Genomic DNA, 23,574 nt, shown 5'->3' with positions numbered 1-23,574 from the left:
CACACACACACACATACACACACACATACACACTCACATAGTAATATGACAAATAATCTCTGACTCTGTCCTGTCATTTGCTCTTTTGTCACGTCTACTGTCCAACGTCTCCTCCTCCGGTTCCACGTCTTTAAAGCCGTCGTCGTCGTCGTCGTCCACGTGACAAACAGTATAAAGTTTATTGTAAAAACATCCTAATGGCTGTATCCAGTGCGTGAAATCGCAGCGTTGCCAGTGGCCAGTCACACAGTGAGATGGATGTTGGTGAGTTATTATTCATGGCTGCGGTCTGAGGACAGTGCACTAATCCAGGGGCGGGGAGATGCACATAGTTCTTATCATGATGAGGCTGGAGCATTAGATAAGGAAAAGGATAAATATAGTGCTCGTGCTTTGTTTTCCTAATCCACCCACAGGGCTAAGAAACTAACCTTTTAAATAGGTCACCTTCTCTGCTTTTAGAAACGAACGCACTCAGGCTCTCTGTGTCCACTGGCTCAGTGTGTGTGTGTGTGTGTGTGTGTGTGTGTGTGTGTGTGTGTGTGTGTGTGTTTTGTCCTTTGAACATCCAAAACCCAAACTGACTCGTACAGAGTGCAGTTTGGATGGTCCTCAGTTAAAGTCCAGATAAAATGCATTTTAAAGATATATTGTTCCAATATTTAACAATTTGTGACCAAAAACAATCACAAAAACTCGATTTTTATATTAAAAATTTAATAATTTTGTCTTCCTCTAAAACAAAATGTGACTTTTAGCGATGCAGAGCGAAGATTCATTGGTGAGTTAGCTAGTGGAGCTCACTGATTACTGTACAAACACAACTTTATCAGAGATTTGGGGGAAACTGGATCAGATTTTATGGAGAGAATATTATCTGGTTTTCTCTCTGACGTCCTCCACCAACTGCTAATGTAGCTGCCGTTAGTGTTAGCAACTGAACGGGGCTCAGCAGCCTCCCAGTGAACACAGAGACAGACAGACAGACAGACAGACAGACAGAAAGACAGACAGACGACAGCGAGGTGATTTATGAAGTTTGTTACTAAAAGAAGCTAACTGTCGCCAACAATAACGTTAGCTGCTGTTAGCTCACTCAAGGTGCCACGAGCCAAAACCAACAAAGAAAACCTCCTTTGTTTGGAGCTCAGACTCATCAGTACGTCTTTTAAATAATAAACTAAATTGTACATTGAAGGATTTAAAGCTCCATTGTTAAGAAACAGGACCTGTATTTTGGTTTTCTGCTCTGGTTTCTTTGTTATATGTAATAAGTTATTGATGAAAATAACCGCGGTTTCAGAGAATGAACGTGTTGGCGAGCAGAAAGAGAGATTGTGAGGGAGGTAAAGAAAGGCCTCAGCCATCTCCTTCAAAGCCAGCAGGACGAGGGAAACATCCGGACAAACAGCAGAGAGTGTGGCCCCGGGGGCCTGACCCTCCATCCACAGAAGAGGAGAGGACTCGGACACAAAGGCAACAAAAAGAGAAGCAATGAAAGGGAGGAGTGCATGGATCTCATCATGTGGAAGCAGGTCTTTGTGCTCGGGCTGTAAGGAAATGGATTTGTGTGCATTAAGGATGTTTGAAAACGACGGCGGGTGCACAGAGAGAGGCTCTAATGTTATATAAGATTATATAAAGAGAGAACCAGGAAACATTAATGAAACGATGGAAGAAGAATATAGTCTAACACTACAAACAGTATATAAAGCAGTCAGAAATAGCCTGAACATTAGAAGGAGTCCCTGAAGGGAAAAGGTTGGAAACCGCTGATATAAAGTATGAATTTCATTGAAGAAACACTGCAGTTGGTCTACAGGAAAACAGAATAAAGACATGGGTTCATTTATTTATTTAATTTTTACAATACAATTTCAGCTGTAGTTACGGGGCGGAGGTCACTAGTGTGCAGGTTATAAAGGTAGAACATCAGGAGTAAATCTAAACTTTACACTTTGTAAAATCTACCCGGAACAAACAACAGAAAAAGAAAACTTTTCAATTTAAATGTACATAAAAATATTTATTTAGTCTCAGAATCTGATGCTTTAGATTAAACTACCGAACATTATATGATCTATATACGACCTCAACTGTAAACATCTCAGGGCTCCAGAGTGCGACCAATTTGGTTGCACATGCGACCAAAATTTTAAAGAGTGCCACTAATAATTTTTCTAGGTCACACTGGTGCACCTGACGCTGCCCGGGTGAAAACATAAATTTATTTCGCAAGTGCATCATCTCTCTGTGTTCTCCTGAGACCGAACTCACACACTCATGGTAGGATCATATCGGGTTCTAAACCAATAAGAGACAGAGCTCGGGCGGGTCTTTGCCTCTGATTGGCTGTGGTCCTGTTCACCGCGCTAAATTGTGCGTGTTTAAAAATTGCCGAGCCCCGGTCCTTCAGCAACAGCATCAGACTCGGAACCAGAGGAGGAGACAACAGAGTCTGGGATAGAGCCCGGCTCCGAGACCCAAATTAAAAAGGCCAAAATATAAAACATGAAACAAGTTCCCTGGCTGAGGTTCAACAAAGGACGTAACGCAATGCACTGCGTGTACCGTCAGGAGTGCGGTCTGAATATGGAAATAGTGCATTCGTGAGTGGGTCAACAACGTTTCGTATCGAAACTTTATTTGGAAATGTTTTATTTTGCTTAGTGTTTTAGTTTGAAATGTTCAATTTCAGCTCAGTGAAACACTTCAAACACTTTATTTTTCTTTTTATATAAAATTGTGCTTCAAATAAAGACAAGCCTTTCTCTACACCTTATTCTTGTTTAAAAATCATTCACATTATATGAAAGTTATGGAGAGCGATAAAAAGGTGACCTTATGGCGTTAAAGGCGACACAATGAAAAATTTGAGTTAGGTGCACCAGTGCAACCAATGCAAAGAGTTAGTCTGGAGCCCTGAACATACACATTCAGATATTATAATAAGACACTGACAGGAAACATTTAACTGCAACAACTTTTACTTTTGATACTTTAAGTTAATTTAGCTGATTAGGACTTTACTTGTAATGGAGTATTTTTATTAGTAAGTTACTTTTACTTAAAGATCTCCTCCAGACTTGTATTAAGACATATATCTATATATCTCTATATAGCTATATATATATATATCTATATATATATATATATATTATATATATATATATAATATAAATAAATAAATATATTATATAGATATATATATATCTACTTGGAACAATAATGTCTGTCTGATATGTTTTTCCCACAAAAGAAAATGTATAATTTTCACATTAAAAGCATCCACTGGAACCTCGGTCAACTTCCTCCGTCTCTGTAAGAGATGCTACGTGCTAAGCTAATTCATGTTGACAAAAATCTAAATCTTAGGAGGCTAAATAACGCTCCAAAAGTAGGCTAAACTCTGGAAAATGAATGAAAATGGGTTCTATGGGTCCCCCGAGTCTCCCCTTTGTAGACACTTTATTCAGGTTTCTTCAGACTGGCCACCCCTCCATTAGTCAGTGCCCCCCCCTCAAACAAGTCTGGAAACGCCCCTGTAGGAACAAGAAGAAACACAGATTTAAACACTGATTGTTTGCATTAATCTTTTCTCACAATGAACTGAATAAAATTAAAATTAGGAGGTATTAAAGCCACAGGCTGCGCGCGCACTTTGTTGCCATAAACCCAGAAAATGAACAGAGCGCGTCCCCGCCCCCAGAGAGAGAGAGAGAGAGAGAGAGAGAGAGAGAGAGGATGACAGCTTGTCTCACATCCACAGACATTTTCAGAGGCAGCTAAACGGTCTGAACAGCACTTTTGACGTCAGGAATAATCATTACAGCCTACTCTCTCATCCGGGTCTCCTTCTCCTCCTCTTGTGGTTTTAATATTTACTTCATCCACAGCAGCGGCGGCGGGAGCAGCGGGAGCAGCGGGAGCAGCGCGCAGCCTTAACGCCATATGCACAGAGAGGGAGCCGCTCCAACTTTGTCCACCCGGAGCTCTCGGAGAGGATGCTGCAGCTCAACAAGTCCGTTTCGTTCCGCGCACACTGACTGTTGATGGCTGCGGAATGGAGATAGCCTTGGTGAGTTTTGAGAACGGCGGTGCCAAAGGGAGCGGAGGAGGAGGAGGAGGAGGAGGAGGAGGTGGAGGCAACAATGCCGAGGACAGCTGCCGGAACGCGCTGGACGTCCCTCAGCCGGGCTTCGTTCAAACTGGACTCGGAGAGGACTACGGTAAGGAGCTGAACACCCGGGGGAGTCCTCATCAGCATCTTCATCATCATCCTCCTCAGCAGCAGAGCTCCTGGAAAATCAACGACATGAACAACACTTTCAGCTGCAGCGAGAACGCCATGGATGCGCTTTTACGCGCGGACCACAGTCCACATCTGTTCGACGAGGACATGCTGGACATGGACATGGACACGGAGAGCAACGAGAGGGTGCTCATCAACATAGCCGGGCTGAGGTACGAGACCCAGCTGGGCACCCTGAACCAGTTCCCGGATACTTTACTGGGAGACCCCGCCAAGAGGATAAAATACTTCGACCCGCTCCGGAACGAGTACTTCTTCGACCGCAACAGACCGAGTTTTGACGGGATTTTGTATTTTTATCAGTCGGGAGGGAAAATCCGGAGACCTGTCAACGTGTCCATCGATGTGTTCGCGGATGAGATTAGGTTTTATCAGCTGGGGGAGGAGGCCATGGAGAGGTTCCGTGAGGATGAGGGCTTTATAAAAGAGGAGGAAAAGCCGCTGCCTCAGAACGAGTTCCAGAAGCAGGTCTGGCTCATATTCGAGTACCCGGAGAGCTCCAGTCCGGCGCGGGGCATCGCCATCGTGTCCGTGATCGTCATCACCATATCCATCATCACCTTCTGCCTGGAGACGCTGCCGGAGTTCAGGGACGAGAGGGAGCTGCCCGTCACCAGCCGGCTGGACAACAGCACCGCGCCCCGGCCGTCCCTCACCTTCACCGACCCCTTCTTCATCATCGAGACCACATGCGTCATCTGGTTCACCTTCGAGCTGTTCGTGCGCTTCTTCGCGTGCCCCAGCAAGTCGGAGTTCTCCAAGACCGTCATGAACATCATCGACATCATGTCCATCATGCCTTACTTCATCACAGTGGGCACGGAGCTGGCGGAGCAGCAGGGCCAGGAGCACCAGAACGGGCAGCAGGCCATGTCCCTGGCCATCCTCAGGGTCATCCGCCTGGTGCGGGTCTTCCGGATCTTCAAGCTCTCCAGGCACTCCAAGGGGCTCCAGATCCTGGGGCAGACTCTCAAAGCCAGCATGCGGGAGCTCGGCCTCCTCATCTTCTTCCTCTTCATCGGAGTCATCCTCTTCTCCAGCGCGGTGTTCTTCGCGGAGGCGGACGAGCCGGAGTCGCACTTCTCCAGCATCCCCGACGCCTTCTGGTGGGCCGTGGTCACCATGACAACCGTCGGTTACGGCGACATGAGGCCGGTGACGGTCGGCGGGAAGATCGTGGGCTCGCTGTGCGCCATCGCCGGTGTGCTCACCATCGCGCTCCCGGTGCCGGTCATCGTCTCCAACTTCAACTACTTCTACCACCGGGAGACGGACCAGGACCAGTCCTCCCTGAAGGACGAGCCCAACAGCGGCCGAGCGAGTCCCGAACTGAAGCGCAAAGGGAGTAAATCCTCCACCAAGTCTCAGGACGCGGAGAACAACGACGCGGGCGGTTCTTCGGTGGAGAAGGCGAACATCAAAGCGAACAGCAGCATGGACTTCAAGAGATCCCTTTACGCGTTCTGCTTGGACACCCGGGAGACAGACCTGTAGTCCCGCAGCCCCCCCACTTAAAAAAAACCCCCAAACTGTTAAAGCCCATAGTTGTGTAGAATAAACCCCCATTAATGGGCTCTTAAGTCTTTGCACATAGCAGTCGGAGGATCAACACATTGCAATCCTGAAAAGTTTTAAGAGCGACCGGGGGTTGATTTATAAAAAGCACATTTTAATCCCGACTCATCCTGTAAGCGCATCCGTTAAAAACTGAGGAGTTATGGACATGTGATGCAACACAGTGGCCCTTTAAAGCAGGAACACCTAAAAAGAACATGAAAACTCCAGTTAAATAGGACACGTAGCTGCACATAATCGAGGACAAGCAGGACTTGGAATAATTACTTGACACCACGAGAGGATTAACAACCAGACTCTTGTACATAAATGTAGTGAAAACATATTCAGCCGTAGAAACAAACAGCCAAATTTTATTTTTCGTACCTTCCCTACATTTAGTCATTATGTTTACGCTGGAAAAAAAAGCTGCAGCAAATGTGTACATATCCCCCCCCCACCTGCTATTTATGAATTGGATTATGGTGTTATTGTAGATTTAAAAACAAACAAACATATATTTTTGAGATGCAGACACCTGTCTCCCCTCCACTCAGGTTCTGTGAAAAAGAAGTGAGACACTTTTCCTGTTTTTCTAGAGTGGATTCGCTCTCAGAGGACCTAAAGAGGAGATTTTTAGACGCCTTGTTTATGATTTTTTGTTAAAGAAAAAGGACATATAATATGGAAGTACTGAGGGAATGACAGCCAAGAAAAGAGGACAGCGCAGAGACCATCTGGAGAGCTCGAGCCACACAGATAACCAGGTCAGTGTTTTTATTCGCAGACATCATCAGTTTTATTCAGATGTTTGTTTTTTTTACTGCACTCGGACGCGAGGGGTTGAATTTTGTCACTAATGTTACACCATACAGTCCAAAGTGGTGCTGAAAGAACAGCTCCTCTCTGTGTGGAGTGACATTAGAGCCAAAATTCAACCCCTCGCGTCCGAGTGCAGTACTGGATACTAACACCTTCATCAGTTCGAGTGTTTCTTTGTTTACAATGTAAACTGAGTTATACGACTTTAATGTAATCAAACACATCAACGCTGCTGTTAATATTCTAATTGATGAAAATCTGTATTTCGTTGGTCTTCATCTTTAACCCTGTGAGTCCAGTGCGGACACAGAGTGGACAGTTTCTATAAGAACAGAGTTAACTTCCTCTATCAGAGGAGGGCGGCCCACCTCCTCAGCCTCCGCTCATCTTCAGATGTATACTGATGGAGACGTATCATTCACAGGAGGTTAGCTGTTGTTTTATTGTGGTGCAGTGGTTCAGACTTTAGATGCTGTAGAAGCACCGGACTGCAATCTTTATCTTGATCTCTCTCTGACAGCCCCCCCACAGGCCTCTCTGAGCCGTTAGCTTAACTACAACATTAATTAATATGTCTAATCTTTTGAGTCCTTTAATAATCTTTTTCTCGATTGATTGATTAGTTGTTTGGTCCATAAAATGTCAGAAAATGATGATTGTTGATCACTTTTGCCCAAAGATATTCACTTTACTGCCACAAAGAACCAAAGAAACCAGAAAATATTCACATTTGAGAAGCTGAAATCAGAGAATTTGGAAATGTTTTCTTAGAAAATGACTCAAAACGATGAATCAGTTGTCAAAATAATTGCATTTTAATGTGATAGTTGACAACTAATTAGTTAATTGACTGACTGTTGCAGCTCTTTGCTCTCTATACGTACACTGCGGGCTACCACAGTCTGACTGATAATGGATTTAAGAGGCCAATGTTTGTTTAACAGAAACAGTTTTGATAAAAATACCTTAAATTTCTTTTTTCAAGATGTTAAAAGCAGAATATTTCTGTCTCGTTTGTGTTCTACAAGGTTAAATTACTGGTTTTATCAGTGGAGTCTGGTTTACAGTTCTAGAAGACAGGGTTGTTTGGAGACTTCCCCTGAATAATGAGGAACCCGTGAGAAGACTTTCTGATTCAGTCTGGGATGATGGATGAGTTGAAGCTCCTGAAGCTGCACATAAATCCTCAAACATGGCGGCCGCCGTCAGGTGCGGTCACATGACTCCAGCGAGTGCGAGAGTCTCTGTTAAATGAACGCTGAGTTTGTTTTCGACCTGTTTGACCTCAGGGTGAAGTTGGAAATCTTTCAGAGCAGATTACAACGAGCTTTACTGTGTACCATTACAGACAGACTGTGTGTGTGTGTTGTTTGTGTGTGTGCAGAACTTAAATATGGTCTTCTACTGCGTTTAATATACAGCAGAACAGAAATAATCTTATTTATGCGCCTTTGAATGAAAATGTAGAGAATTCAACGCTGCCATTGGTCGACTTTTGAAAGAAAATCCTTTTTTAAAGTCACTCTTTAAGTAGAATAAATTACTTTTTTAAGGATTTTAATGTGGAAAAACACATCAGACAAACATTATTGTTCCAAACAGACAATTAATAAATGCCTGGAGGGGATCTTGAACTAGATGATGTTCTTCATACTACTAATATTCATTAAACATAAATCATAAAGATATATGTATTTTAGGGGTGTAAAGTTTCGCAGATATGAGTTTACAGCGCACCATCAAATCTAAAATCTAAAGTCTTGAAGACATTTTGATCCTATAAGAAGGAAAGTTGGACAAAATGTCCATTTGTAAGATCTGTCAGACAGCAGTTAATTCCAGAAACAGGACGACAAATCTTATCACTTACCTGGTGAGAGTCTGTGGATGTTAACACAGCTAGCACGAGCAACAACACATAAAGATATTAAACACTTTATAGACACAACTGAGCTCCAACTGGGTAAAGTCTGAGGTAAAATACTGGAAAATCTCTGGTATTTTATAAAATATATGTATTTTAATTTAGAATTAAAATAATAAATCAGTTTATTGTTTCATATTAAAAAACATCGTCCCTGAATCGTATCGTAGCCGGTGTATCATGCACACCCAAATATAAACACATACAGTATAATTCATCCAACGACTGTTTGAGCCTCTATAATATATGATATTCAACATGAAGACAGGATTCCCACCTCACATTGTGGAAGGTGGATGTGAGAATCTATTTTTATTTATAGTTTGGTTAAAAACAGCAGTCGACAGATGGAGTCTCTCAGCTGAGCGTTATCTCTGCAGCAGCTGGAGGCTTCTGCACTTTTGTCCTGAGACACCCTGAAGTACCGCGAGGTGGGACGAGGGCGTCTTAAAGCTCCAGCCTGTAACACTGAGGAGGATCTGTTATATAATTCAGGATATAATATAATATCCATAGGTATGTTAGTGTATAATCACCTGAATATAAGAATTATTGTGTGTTTGTTACCTGAGAATGAGACGTTTTTATCTACAGAGGGAGCGGGTCCTCCTCTGCTGGCGGAGTCCGCCATGTTTCTCCTTCATGCCTGGAAGTCGAGGGTGAAGGGATAAGAACGTCTCCAACCTTTAATTTGAAAAACATTTTGGAGCCGCAAAACATATTTGAGCTTTAATAATAATGCTAATATATAGCAGCCACATAATATATATTAGCCACAGCTGAGGATCGGCAAGGTGCCAGTTCAGGACGTAATGAATGTCGCACTCAACATTTTTTTGTTATTCTACACATTCTTACAACTGGAGAGAATGATTCATTTCTACGACAGGCCACTGAAGAGGGGCTGAAGAGCCACAGTTTGCCTAAATTGGCACAAATGTGCTTCCATTTTAAGAGCAGTGGTGGGACATAACAAAGTAGATCCACTCAAATACTGTAATTAAGTACAATATTTGAGGTGTTTGTACTTGAGTCCTCTTCAATTACTTTACAAATGTATTTTTACACACAAAACATATAAAGAGTTTATAAAATATGATGTTATACAAGTACAGCTGAAATAATTTTATCCATTAACAGAAAATAAGCGGCTGAAGTTATTTTTCATCTTCACAAATGTGAAGATTTGCAGTTTTCCGTTTGAATTATTGTAATAATTTGGAGGTTTGGACCGTTTGTTGGATAAAACTAACATTGTGAAGGAGTCACTTTGACTGAATGTTTAATTTAAACTAAAAAACTAAAACTAAAAAATCAACATTTTCGGGGGTCTATAACAAAAAAAACATTTCAACACTTCATTTTATTACGGTTTTTACCTGATATTCAACAATGCTTTCGATAATTCGATGTGCAGCCCTCGAAAAACAGCGAGAAAAGTCGTCACAATTACCCAAACAATCGATTTAAAGGTAAAAATAATCCTACAAAAAATGAGCTCAGACAGTAAAATCCTATGGTCATAATAATCTAATGAAATATAATAGAACAACAGTTTAACTACAAATTAAAGAGAAGGATGTACTTCCTCCCCACTGACGGGCTGTAGAGTCAACACTGCATACATTACGGTTATTTAGAGGATAATGAACGACTGCAGGCCGTGTGATCTTTATTACATCAGGATAAGTGTCTGTTGGTAACTGACTGCAGATCTGCCAGCAGGAGAACGTCAGAGGGAACTTTGTGTCCTTTATATGTGAGTTCATTTACAGTTAATGAGTACGTCCATATGTGATCATGTGATTCATTAATGTGCTGCTATAACGGCCTCAGATCCTGGTTGCAGGTCTTTACACCAGATGTTGAACCTGCTGCTTTACTGAGTTCAGACCAACAGCAGCTCTGAGAGGAAAGTTACAAATATCCAAACAACTATCGGACAGTGTGATCTGAGTTTCGGACTCACTGAGAATGAGCTGTCAATCACAAGGTAGCCCCGCCCTAAAGCATACCCTGCTTTATGGTCTGTTTTACTCTAAATGGGACCATCAGTTACTAAATGAACATCATGCTGTATGGAAGAAGACTGAAACTAGAGACTGAGACCAGAAACTCATCAGGAAACTGTTTACTGAGTTCATAAATCAACTTCATAAGACTCAATACTATCAGACTGCTGGCTGTTAGAAATAATGCAGGTTTAAGACTACCTGCTAAACTAAATATTAGCATGCTAACACACTAAACTACATCGTAATTGTCATTTTGAGAAAAGCACGACGACGTTAGCATTTAATCCAAAGCTAGAGTGTTGTGCTTTTGGAAAACCAAACTTTATGGAACAATTAGAGCCTAGAAATGTGCTTATGGCTGGATTTTATTAAAGGTATTTGTTCTTATAGAGACATGAGTCAAGTTCACTTTCTTACTTTTAATTTTTCACAAGAGAAATATGAGAAAGAAAAATGTGTGTGAACTAAAAGTAAGCACTTAGATAACACCTAAACTAAACTAAGTTTTATTTTGAAAGTATATCTGGATGTTGCAGCATATCTATTGAGCACTGAGGCTTTGGTTTTGAAATATTATTCTAATATTATATTAAACCTACCAAACATTGTAGATTTCATTGTGAACATGGCTGTAACCATGGACAATAAGAACAATAAATTATAACAATAACTATAACAATAACGATTTTATTATTTCAGGGTTCCCACGCATCCTGGAAAACCTGGAAATGTAGTTTTCCAGTCATTGAAACACCTGGAAATTGATTAAAATGACCAAATATCCTGGAAATGTTTGTATTTTAGCCCCTCAGTCAGATCATCTTCATAAACCTGGATGCAAACTCTCATATCTCCACACATACAGCCTGTTAATGATTAAATATCTTGTTGCTGTGGTTGATAAATACATACACACTGATGTTAACTGTATGTTCAATTAACACTTTAACTTTCTAGAAAAAGAATTTCCTGTGATATCTAATAAATTCTATTTGATGTGATTTGTTAGTGATTAATCTGGCTGAAAATGCAGCTTATACGACTGTTTGTAATGTCAAGAAAAACTCCTGGAAAATGATTAAATAGGTTAAAAAAGAGTGGGAACCCTGTCTTATTATTCGGGATATTTCCAAAGACACGACTCAAGTTCAATTTGTTTTACATAGTATGTAAGATTATTAAAAATATTTTAAATTACAATACAGGGGTGTCCGTATACTTTTGGCCGTGCGGTGAGTCAGGTGACCTCCTTCATGCAGGTATGTTTTGCTCTCCAGTGTTCTCGAGGTTAAAGCTTTTATACTTTCATATTCAACCTTTCGGGCGTTTAGGTTTTTTTTTTTGTGTTAAATCATCTTTGGCTCCGCTGACCTCATCCTGCCGTTAATCACTTCAGGAGCTCGATCAGTACTCCTCGCTGCCCCGAATCCAGTTACATTACGTAACCTTTCTACAGTAAGTAGCGTTTAGACGTCAACAGTTGCTTTGGCTTCCTCTCCGCTGTGTGGAGCGAGCGGAGAGCTGCAGGACGATCCACGTGGCCTCACCTACGCTGACACACCGCCAGCAGTGCAGCATCTGGACGCAGTCAACCAAACGCCAATGTACATGTTAGCCTGCATCTTTTATTACTCTCATCTGATTTGACTCGCTAATTACAGCCTCCATCACCATCCCCTCGCGTTTGTGTCGCTGCCGGAGCGCCGTGCACGCTCACAGTCAGCTGGAGGTTGTAATATCTGTAAACACGAGGGAGAGATCGTCCAATTCCCGCTCTTTTCTTTACATTTTATATCCGGTTTTTAATCCTGAGTAGAATCTGAGAGAGTGGCAGATGTTAAAGTGTATGTATGTTAATAGTGGCTGAAGGCAAAATGAGAGTCAACAAAGCCAAATGTTCATAATTACAGACCTCGAATGTGACATGAAATGAAAGAACAAAGTGGTGTATGTGTGCAGGCTTAAAGTTCCCAAAGCAAGATCCTTAAAAAGTACAAAACTAAATGTCTATAGTGAAATAATAAGTTTCATTTTAACCCTTTAAGATCACATCCTCGGTTATATTGTTCCTTTATTTAACAATTTATGCCAAAAAAAACTCAATTTCTTTTATATATTTATATTAAAATCCAATCATTGTGTCTTCCGGGGGAGGCAGGAGCCAAAACCAGCAATAAAACCACCTCAGGACTTTATTCCCTGTAGTCAAACTGGGAAGTGCGTCTGTGAAGTGAAGCTGATCCTGCATTCTGTCTAATGACCAGCAGGAGGCAGCCCCATGGGTTGCAAAGAAGAAGTCTGATAGTATTGAGTCTTATGAAGAAATAAGCTGAGTTCTCACAGTGAGTGCACAGTTCTGTAGTCAAGACCACATTAACCGCACATTAATGTCACATCACGTATCAGCTGCCCGCAGACAAACAGCTTTAATGCCACTATCACATCCCCGTCTATTCTCTGCTGTCTGCTTTTATCAAACCGCTTTACAACCCTCGTTATCTGCTGGACGCATCAATTAGCTGGATATAACAGGGCTATCCACGAGCTCTGGGACGCCATCCAATAGTCCTAAATTCTGGCACAGCGGCGGCAGCGGCGGCGGCAGTTTAATCTGGTGAACTGGCGACCGCAGATCCCAATTAGGGGAAGCCGTCCGCTCAGTATCGTCCACAGAGACATGAAAACAACCTGGAAAATCTGATCCGAGAGGCTGTAATTCCTCCAGTTCAGGGTCTAGAGCTGCTGGTTTATAGAGCGGGAAACAACTGGTCGACATTTTAAGGAATAAATATGTTTTCTGTGTCAGAGGAAAAGACTGATTTTCAGTTTAATGTCAAAATAAATAAAGTCAGTAGGGAACAAAATGTCTGTTTCTTAACAATGTCCTGATGTCTGTTAACTTTAATTATCATTAATTACTTCCACTAAACTCACATTGAATCTATTGGAGGAAGGATTCAGATCCTTTTCTTAATAAGTGTTTGCATCATGTGTTATTAATTAACACCCACCACAACACGGACACCGATTAAAGCTAGCGTCCATGCAAATATATTGTGGTTTTAGCTTGCTAATGTTAGCTTTTTGGACAACTTGCTCAGTTATTCAGTGGCTAACATTAGCTTATTGCTTGCTAACATTAATGCTAGCAACCACATTTTGACTTTAAGTGAAAATATTGAGAAACTTTGAGATGAAGTCATTGTTTTGATAAAGTTTTCTCATTATACAGAATCCTTTTTCTCCCCGTCACATTGGCATTAATGGGCTTCCATATGTACGTTTATGTCTCAGAGCAACAATCCAACATTTTGGGGGATTTCCTTTTAGCCATTTTACTCTCAGTTGGATGAAAAGAGTCGTGACAGCCAGACTCCCCCAGAGAGAGAGATACGTCACATGATCGGCCCGAGGGACTCAACAATAACCAAACTAATTGGTGCCGAATGTCAAGATTGACAAAAGGAACAAACCTCTTTCTCTGTTTGTGTCGCTACAACCTGCAGAAACATATTGATCAGTATACACTGTATCTTTATTGATTATTGATCAGAATATATATAAAGAGTTATATTATAAAGAGTTCGGTCTAGACCTGCTCTATTTGAAAAGTGTCCTGAGATAACTTCTGTTGGCGCTATACAAATAAAATTGAATTGAATTAAATTGAATAGAATACACTGTATCTTTATGGAGGATATTGATCAGTATACACTGTATCTTTATGGAGGATATTGAAGTATACACTGTATCTTTATGGATGATATTGATCAGTATACACTGTATCTTTATGGAGGATATTGATCAGTATACACTGTATCTTTATGGAGGATATTGATCAGTATACACTGTATCTTTATGGAGGATATTGATCAGTATACACTGTATCTTTATGGATGATATTGATCAGTATACACTGTATCTTTATGGAGGATATTGATCAGTATACACTGTATCTTTATGGATGATATTGATCAGTATACACTGTATCTTTATGGATGATATTGATCCTGTATTGACAGTCAGACTGTGGACATATGACGGCCTTTAGCTCGTGTTTCTAGAGTTACGTGTTGTTATGAACACGTTAGGAATTGTTAAAATGTGATATTTCTTAAAGGGAGTTTGGTGCAGGGAGCTTTTAGTTGGATTCAAACTGCTGATATGGATCATTGTTAACGTTTAGTCTCCACTACAGAAACACTAGCTGACTGCTGAAGGCTGATCAGGTTGTCTGATGGTATTAGATTGATTAATGGTTTAATAATGAGAGTATTGTTTACTGACGCTGGCTGATCAGGATCATTATCAGCTCATTGTACTGTTTCTAACAGCAGTCTGCTGTAAATGGAGTGTTTTTAAACTACTTTCCTAATTAATCCTGATGTGTTATTACTGACTGCTGATCTGGTCTGAACCACTCTGGTTGGATTGAAGCCTCCTGTTGCGATGACCAGTTAGCAATGGGTCCTTTAAAAACTGTAAATTCAATCTGTAATGTGGGTTCAGGTTGTGTTTCTACATCAGTGGTTCCCAACCTTTTTCCTTAAGGGACCCTTTTTCTATCATTAATAAACTGACTCATATTTTATGGATATTTTTATACTATATTCAAACAATGAACTCAGTAACAGTTTGTGTAAAACCAGAGATGAAATATGAGCAGATTATTTCCTGTTTTTATACAATTCTCTGTCTGTATTCTGGATTTTTTGACAAATTTAGCGTTTTCTTGTCTCTGACGTTTGGCCACTTTTTTATTAGACAATTTATATTTATTTTTCTTCACAGAAATGAACCAAATACTGAGATATAGGCCTAGTGTGTATATATTTTTATCTTTCTTACATCCCCTAAAATCAAGACCTCGTGACTTCCTGTGAAACTTTGTGATAAATGGCTCCGTTAAGGAAAAAGGTTGGGACTGATTTGCACATGAACAGATGCTTTTGCAGGTTTTTCTTTCAAATTTGTCTTTTCCCATCACTGGTTGTCCACCCTTGAACGCCTCACGGGGATTTGAGCCCCCAAACTCTAAGCTGTGTCCTCAAAAACTTGGAAAGAGATTAAAAAACTTTACTGACAAAAATATCCAGTCACAGCTGTCAGATTGATTGACGTCTCATTTTACGGAGAGATGGTTAAAAATAAAAAATAAAAAACGTATCCCCGACTTAATCCGAACGGCTTTGTAATCTGGGGCCAGCGTGCTCGCTGCCATTCATATAAATAACCACACATAAAAAGTCCAGTATTTACATGTGATGCATTATCATGTGTCTATTTTTACTCTCATAAATGCATTTAATCCGGGGGCGTCTAATGCTTCGCGTGACAGGGCCGATGAGCTGCTGCAGCACAACTAATTACCCCGCGTGTTACCACACAGACCCATCAGCCGTGATTAGCACTGTTAAAACTGTCAAAAAGTAAATGCGTGACTCTGACGCTCAGCCGGAGACGGACGACTGAAGCTTTTTGGCGTTTAAAGCTGCAGCCGTCGAACGAGCAGTGATTTCTGAGGGTGAGGTGATTAGCTGCTTTCTGCTGGCCCTCCTGTAACCCGTGCCCCGCTCAGCTCAGCTCAGGCTGGGAAGGAAAGCGCTGGAAGCCGGAGAGACAATGCAATGAGGAAGTTACATAACACACACACACACACACACACACACACACACACACACAGTGGCAGTCCTCAGCTGCAACCTCCATTGCTGCTCGAAAAAAGTCGGAGAGCCGCGAGAGAGCAAAGATGGTGTTCAGAGCTCGGCCTGGCTCACAATGCAAATGACCGGTTCTGCGTTTCCAGGAGATTTTTCACAATAAATGAAGCTTTAAAACTCTCAAAATGGCTGTTTTGCATCGTTTACTGTGGACTTTAAAGGTCCAGTGTGTAACACTATTGTCAGAAATATAATATAATATAATATAATATAATATCCATAGGTGTGTTTAATCACCTGAAAATAAGAATCATTGTGTTTTCATTACCTGAGAATGAGACGTTGAAGCGCCATGTTTCTACAGTTCACAGCTTGCTCTCATTCCCAGTTCATCAATTACAGACGCGAGCAGTGTTCAGTTAGTTGCAACTTCCCCGCTAGATGCCGATAGATGGCACACACTGGTCCTTTAAGGCAGTGGTTCTCAACCTAGAGGTCAGGACCCCCACTAAGGGTCGCCCAAAGCTTCACAGGTGTGTTAGAAAACTTAAAGAATAAACAGTCAGCTGATATCTCAGTGTTTAGTTCGTCTGTGATTAATATAAAGTAAATAGTCTAACAATGGCCAAACATCAGAAACGTGTTCATAAAATCTATTTTTCTTTCTCATTATATTTTCTAATCTAATTTATAATATTGAGATTAAACACAGAACATATTTATTCATTTGTTTTACATAAAAACCAACAGTGAGCTCATCGGCGAACACAAACTGGCTGTTCTGTCCAACACATTCAGGTGTTTCTCTGGAGGCCAAAATCAGTCTCATCAACAACAGCTGAGTCATCATGAAGCTTCACCAGAGAACTGAAAGCAAACACTGAACTACCAGAGACAAAGAAACACACACACACACACACACACACACACACATATATATATATATCACTGCAGCTTTAATGATATTAATCAATGTGACTTAATTATTGACTGCCTGTAAATGAGCTTAAATAGCTTGTTTGTTGCAGGGATTTTCTACATTGGAAGCAGATCACAAACTCATAAAAAAATACTGTTTTGCATCTTTTATTGTTGCTCAAATCTATGAAATCAAGAAACCTCGATGTGCTTTTATTGAGTACCATAAGTTGTTGGTTAAAAGGAGGAAAGAATGCAAGAAATTGACCAACAAAAACACCTGAAAAAAAGGCTGAGCACATTACATATTATAAAAATCAATATCAGTTTAAGTGTATTTACAATATTTCACTACTTTACTTTGCTGTCAGACATACAGCACATATCTGTCTACACTCTCTCCAAAGCCACCAAACTCCTTTAACAAAAATAGCAATTTTATCTCGCAGAACACGAGAGTGGTCGGTCGACCGCTGCCTTGAAACGCAGCAACTAACGTTAGTTTGGATCCGAATTAACGTGTTCAAACACCAAAGTCACACAAAATCACAAACTAACTAACAGATAGAGGCGACGGTAGAGCAGCAACCGCCATATATTCTGTGAAATTAATTACTGTTTTTTATTAAAGGAGTCTGGTGGTTGTGAAGAGAGCAATATAAAGACTTCAGTTATGCTTTAAGTCCAACATCTATTGTGATTTTCTGTTTGTACATTTCGGTTTTATATCGTTTTGTTGTCTAATATTGTTAATTCTGCTTCTCACTTCCTGAAAAAACTGGCACAACCCGACCCATCTGTACCTGAACCCCAGGAAGCAGTTTTATGTTCGACCTGAACCAGAATTTCTGCTTAAAATTAATAAATAATTTAAATGTATTACAGTCGGGTTCAGGCAGAGAATTAAAGCTCTACTTCCTGACCTCCATGTGGAGTTTGGGATTCAAATTTCAGCTCAAATGTGAGTAAAACCAACCCAATGTACATCAGGCTCTTCCGTCCATCAGTACCTTTCCCCCTCTGCTGTAATCAGGATTTAAACCTCCAGTTGCATAATCTCGTGTGTGGAGGTAGAGTCGTAGGCCGAGGAGCACAGGTAGTCATCACTGAATTTACCTACTGCATCATATGACTCATGTTCACTTGGTTCAAAGCAATGTCACCAATGTTTGCCTGAATTCATTCCTTCATATTAACATCTTTAGGTTGTATTTGTTCTTGTTCCCGCAATACTTGAAATAAAAAGCTTTCGGGTCTTGAAAATCCGTAAAAATGCAGCATAAAAATTTGATTTTGGTCTTAAATATATAGATTTACTCTGAATTTTGCCAGTTAATCAGCATTAAAATGACATTAAATGACATTGGAACAAATGCTAAAATGGTATCAGTGTTTAATGTTGTGTTCTTAATAAGTAATAATGAATTAAGTTGGGTTATTTGAATCTGATTTAATAATTTATTAGTGAATAATCAAATAAATAAATACATTTCCAGATAAAAATGAACTAATATTCAGATAATAGAGACCAGAATAGAGGCTGTAACTGACTGACTGCTACTCAGTACTACTAAACTGGTTTCCAAACCATCAGGGCATTACCTAAAACGCACCACAATGGGCCCTGAACACATCGCAAACCCTTTAATTACCCTAAAAAGACAGATGAAAATGGCACAGTGAAGTTCATTATATCCTCGCGCAGGTTATTTTAAACTGCACCGGGTCATTAACTGGAGCTTTGTGTGTGTGCAGCAGAGAGAGCGAGTAAATAGAAGATGATTGCCTCATCGGCGTGCGATAATTAAGGGTTTTCAGCCGAGCTGCTCAGCTGGCTCGAGGTCTGTGACATGGGAATGTAAGACTCAGATGAGCTTACGTAACCTAATTGTTTAGCCTCGGAGAAGAGCAGTTATCTTTAAAACGGGAAGCGTTGTGAGGGCCTGAATTAATCAAATATATGTAAACTCTACTGAGAATGCTAATTAATCCCTCTTGGTGTTCCCGCCCTCCGCTGCCATCTCCTTCCTGCTGCCGCTGCCTCCATTGTGATCAACCAGAGGGGAGGGTCGACGTCTAATTGTGCCTCGTGTTACAACATCACCTCTACTCTGACTCATAAAGACACAAGCTCCCCTGAATGCACCGTCTGTGAAATTTGGGGGTTGTCTCTTAAATATTGCCCGCATGCTTTTAGAAAGCTCTCGACTTTAGGAAGCAGATGTGATTGTTGGTATTAAAGTGCCGGATTTTTGAATGGAGTTTGGTCTGTAGAGGTGTTTTAGGTTTTTAGATTTAAAAGAATAACACGGATACAGTTGATGACTCGGAGGCGCTCTCAATGTTAGGAAGCAGATGTGATTGTCCATAAGCTGTTGAGTATTAAAGTGCTGGATTTTTAAATGGAGTTTGGTCTGTAGAGGTGCAGAGATAGGATAGTGTCTGTGTGTTGCTCCAAGTGGATTTTTTTCACATTTTGAAGGTGATGGATTGTTACCACGTGCAGTAGGTTATTAAAATCGACCTTTTGTTCAGTCTATCTTCTTGTCTGCATTTTGGATTCACCTTCGAACTGAATCATGACATAAAATAATCTTTAGATTATTCTAGACTTTCCAAATGTTCTCAGACTGAATGGATCTGAAAGTAGGAGACATCCATCTTCTCCCGGTTAGGATTCCTTCAGTGTTCATGGTTCAGGAGGTTTCTACCGGGAGCCCAATGATCCACAGAGGTCTCCTCCTCTCCAACACAAACAGCTCAGCTTGTTTCTCTGATAACTTAAGATCCAGACGTCCGATGACTAAAATCCTTCATCCGGTTCAAATCTAGAGTTAAAAAGCACCAAGATCTAAACAGTGGATGGTAACAATGTGGCTTCAGTCTGGATAAACAGTCAATGTATGACAGCTTCTGGCAGACAACCACAACGCTGACGCAGGCACAAAGGGGATATGACGCCATCGACAGGCGACCGGTGAAACGCAGCGTTACCTGAATAAAATGACAGATTTCTCTGAGTTTGAACATTGTTGGAAACATTTGGGATAATGGAAGAACTCAACTACATATAGAACATAGAGCCAGAGCTTATACACTGTTTAGTGAGGATGATGTTATTGATTAGAGGTTTAATAATAATAAATGTCAGATTTCTTTAAGGAAACAAGATCTGAGATTCAGGAGCTGTAACAAAGGTTTCAGTATCAGTATTTGGATCACTGCTGACTGCGTTGCTTCTGTGAGGACAGAGAGGAAAAATAAATCAAATGAGCAGAAAACAAGCAAACAAAGAGGCATCAGTCGAACGTTATCTAACCAGACTGACTGAACGTTTCCACATGAGCGGCTGCTGCCATCACTTCTGCATCAATTGCTTCAACAGCAGCACCGTAACTGTCGGCCGCAGGGCGCCGCAGCACCTACTGATGATGATGATGAGGATGATGACACCTCAGGGTGCTGCTGCTTACAGCCAATCAGATATTAAACCTACATTTATTAGAGATGCATTCTCATTTCTAGCTTCTTTATTTTTTTAACCCCTTGTTTTGTGCTCTTTCTGAGGGTTAATGCATCGTTACAACTGTTTGCTTCCTCATATTTACACATTTGGGAATAAAATACTGAGGTTTTTTTTTTTTTCCAGACACAATGATTGGATTTTAATATAAAAATACTACGAAATTTAGTTTTTGTAATATTTTTGGTCATACATTTTTAAATATGGGAACAATATAACTGAGTATGTGATCTTTTAACAGCCTCCTCAGTCACTTTATTCGGCGTTATGGGAGTGGGAGCAGATAAAAACAAGATATAATGAGGTCTGCATTGCAAATAAAGTCAGAATTATTAAACTATATTAAGTTTTAATACATTTAACTGAGCTGTGATTCTAGCAACATATTTTGGAAAGAAAGTAGATTCTTGCATGTTTATTAAGGTGAGAGTCTTTGGCACAGTTTCTGGTGATGAGCTGTTACTTTCTGTGCTTGTTTCAGGACCAACACACTGACTTTACACTGCAACTTATTTTATGTTTAACAACCCACATGCATTGTTTCTAACATTGTTTAATTAACGCTCCACTGACCCCGTCACCCACAAAATATGTTCATATAACTCTTGTTTGCAAAAGTGTTTTCTAGGTTTTTATCCACTAAATTATTAATATTGTTTATTAAACATATCTGCAAACTGTCCAATGTACACACACACAATTTGGTGGGCAGGTGTATCATGTTAAGATGTACAAAAAAGCCTCTTAGAGCCGCGTCCTGAACCCAACAGGAAGTCAGCCATTTGGAATTAGAAACAGTTTTTGGTATTTTCCTGGGGTTTTCAGAAAGACACTCGAACACATTGGAGATGTGCACACAACATCTGAACATCTGACCTCCGTACCTGTGAGATTATCGTCATATCCAAAGAAACAGAGGCCCTTCAGCTGGAGAACCAGGAGCTTTAACGCCACCACGACGCTCTGATCTCAGCTGAAAAGAGGGACCATGGAGGGGTCATGCTTCAGAAACCTGAAGCCAGCGAGAAGCTGGTCTTCACGGTGGAAGAGCTTCTTGAACAGCTCCAGGAGGAAAAAAGGAAACATTCAGCTGAAAAGCAGAAGCTCGTCGTGGTTGCTGGAGGATCTGAACCAGCAGCTCGAGACAGAACGACGTTTGAGGATGCAGGCGGAGAGAGAAACGCTGAAGACGTTGCTGAGATTCTCAGAAGAGCATTCAGCTCAAATCCAAGAAAAGATCTACTTCATTAAGAGATCTTGGAGCTGCAGCAAATGCTCCACAAAGAAACAGACATGAAGGAGGGAAGGACAACCAAGAGCTTCACAAAGAGAAGAACCTGCAGGAGGCAGAGATGCTCACAGACGAGCAAAAAAAAGAATATATATTATTACTGGAACTACAGTTGACCTCCAGCAAACTGCTGATTAATAATATGAATATTTGTTAAAGTGGCAGACATCTTGAAACTAGTTAAGATGCAGTTAAACATATAAAATGTGTGTTATATATTTAGTTGTATGATTAGTAGGGCTGCCCCCTAATAGTCGAAAGTCAATGCAAAGATGCGAATAAACGCAAACTGTGAGAAATGTACCTGATTTGCGATTTTGTGTGTTTTAAAGATATTGAACTGTGAGCGAAAACTTTGTTGCTGAGGTTTTTGTAGTGTTGTATGTGGAGCTTCTGGAGGAATAAACACCCACACCGGATTCTGCCTTGATCAGGAGACGTTTACATTGTTTATTTGTAACTTTTTGGATTAAAAAGTGGATTTATGTTCACTCTCTCTTGTATCCGTCTGTGTGCAACCAGAGCTTTATGATAACACTTCATATTTATACAGAGACCAGACAGAAAAGGAGATTGTTCAGTTTCACTTTACAATGAACTAAGTTAGCGTAGCCCTGATCAACCAAACTCCATTCAAAAAACAAGCTTTTTAAAAGTTGTTTGCATGTCGTCTTGCAGACAGACAAAGTGTGAGTTTAGACTTTTTACAAATCGCCATCATGATGTCGTTATTTCAGCATCCTTTGGATCTGTTTATTAAATCAAAACAAAATCTGTTTATTATAAGACAGATTTATTGTGTGAATATTCGCTTTGCTTTTGGTGGGGACACAACATAGGTTGAAGCAATATGTACAGTTTATAAACGCAACAGACCGTTTGAAAGCGCCTCTACAACCACAGCAGCTGGTCACTTGTCGGAAGCTCGTAAAAACTGTAATCAAGATTTATATGTAAGGACAGTTTTGAAGTAACTGTTCCATCGTATCGATCAGTCCACCAGGGTTTGTTTCAGTGAAGATGGAAGTTATTTATTCAGTTTTGAACAACCAGACTGTGTGATATGTAATAATGTGGAATAATTTAATTTAACAGGCCGCTCTTCACATATTTAAATAATTAAATTAATATAATAAATGTGCAACCACTCATCCACAGGACAATCTTTAGTCAGGGCAGCTCTGATATAAACAGCCCTGTTTTCTGCTTTGAGATGATGCATTTTCCAGCTAATCCAGGAGGGTTATAAATATTTTATTTAGCTTTACAAGTTGGAGACATTTCTCACATAAAGGAACATTACGTCCTTTAATTTATCACAAACATTTAACATCAACACATCAGGAGATTTAATGGTTTCCACTGGACAGACAAATGTAGTTTAAAGAGTAAAAACTACAATATTTGTCTGTATAAAGTTACATAAGATAGAAACACAGAACATAAAGCGGCTGTAGCTTCTCTCAGACGTGACCACTGTGCTGCAGAGATGACGGACACATGAATGTGGCCCTGAGGCCAGTTTGAGGCCCCTGGGAGGCCTCGCCGTCCACCC

At 40.6% G+C, this 23,574-nt stretch overlaps 1 protein-coding gene across 3 annotated transcripts in view; it reads left to right on the top strand.

The window, feature by feature from the left end:
• The first annotated feature begins 3,536 nt into the window (after positions 1 to 3,536).
• LOC127374525 (potassium voltage-gated channel subfamily A member 1) overlaps positions 3,537 to 23,574 on the top strand; it is a 32,552-nt gene continuing 12,514 nt past the window's right edge. The window contains exons 1-2 of one of the 3 annotated variants that reach the window (XM_051419961.1): positions 3,537 to 6,633; positions 21,554 to 22,452. In XM_051419961.1, the coding sequence (XP_051275921.1) occupies positions 4,064 to 5,806 (1,743 nt within the window). In that variant the 5' untranslated portion in view covers positions 3,537 to 4,063 and the 3' untranslated portion in view covers positions 5,807 to 6,633; positions 21,554 to 22,452. Of the gene's footprint in view, positions 6,634 to 7,716; positions 11,725 to 21,553; positions 22,453 to 23,574 lie in introns of those variants that run through there. The other 2 variants (XM_051419960.1, XM_051419959.1) reach the window with 2 other exon arrangements.

This window comes from Dicentrarchus labrax, unplaced genomic scaffold (genome assembly GCF_905237075.1).
Source record: "Dicentrarchus labrax unplaced genomic scaffold, dlabrax2021, whole genome shotgun sequence".
Lineage (NCBI taxonomy): Eukaryota > Metazoa > Chordata > Actinopteri > Moronidae > Dicentrarchus > Dicentrarchus labrax.
The sequence above is the reverse complement of the archived record's forward strand: the minus strand, read 5'-3'. Positions and strand labels throughout refer to the sequence as shown.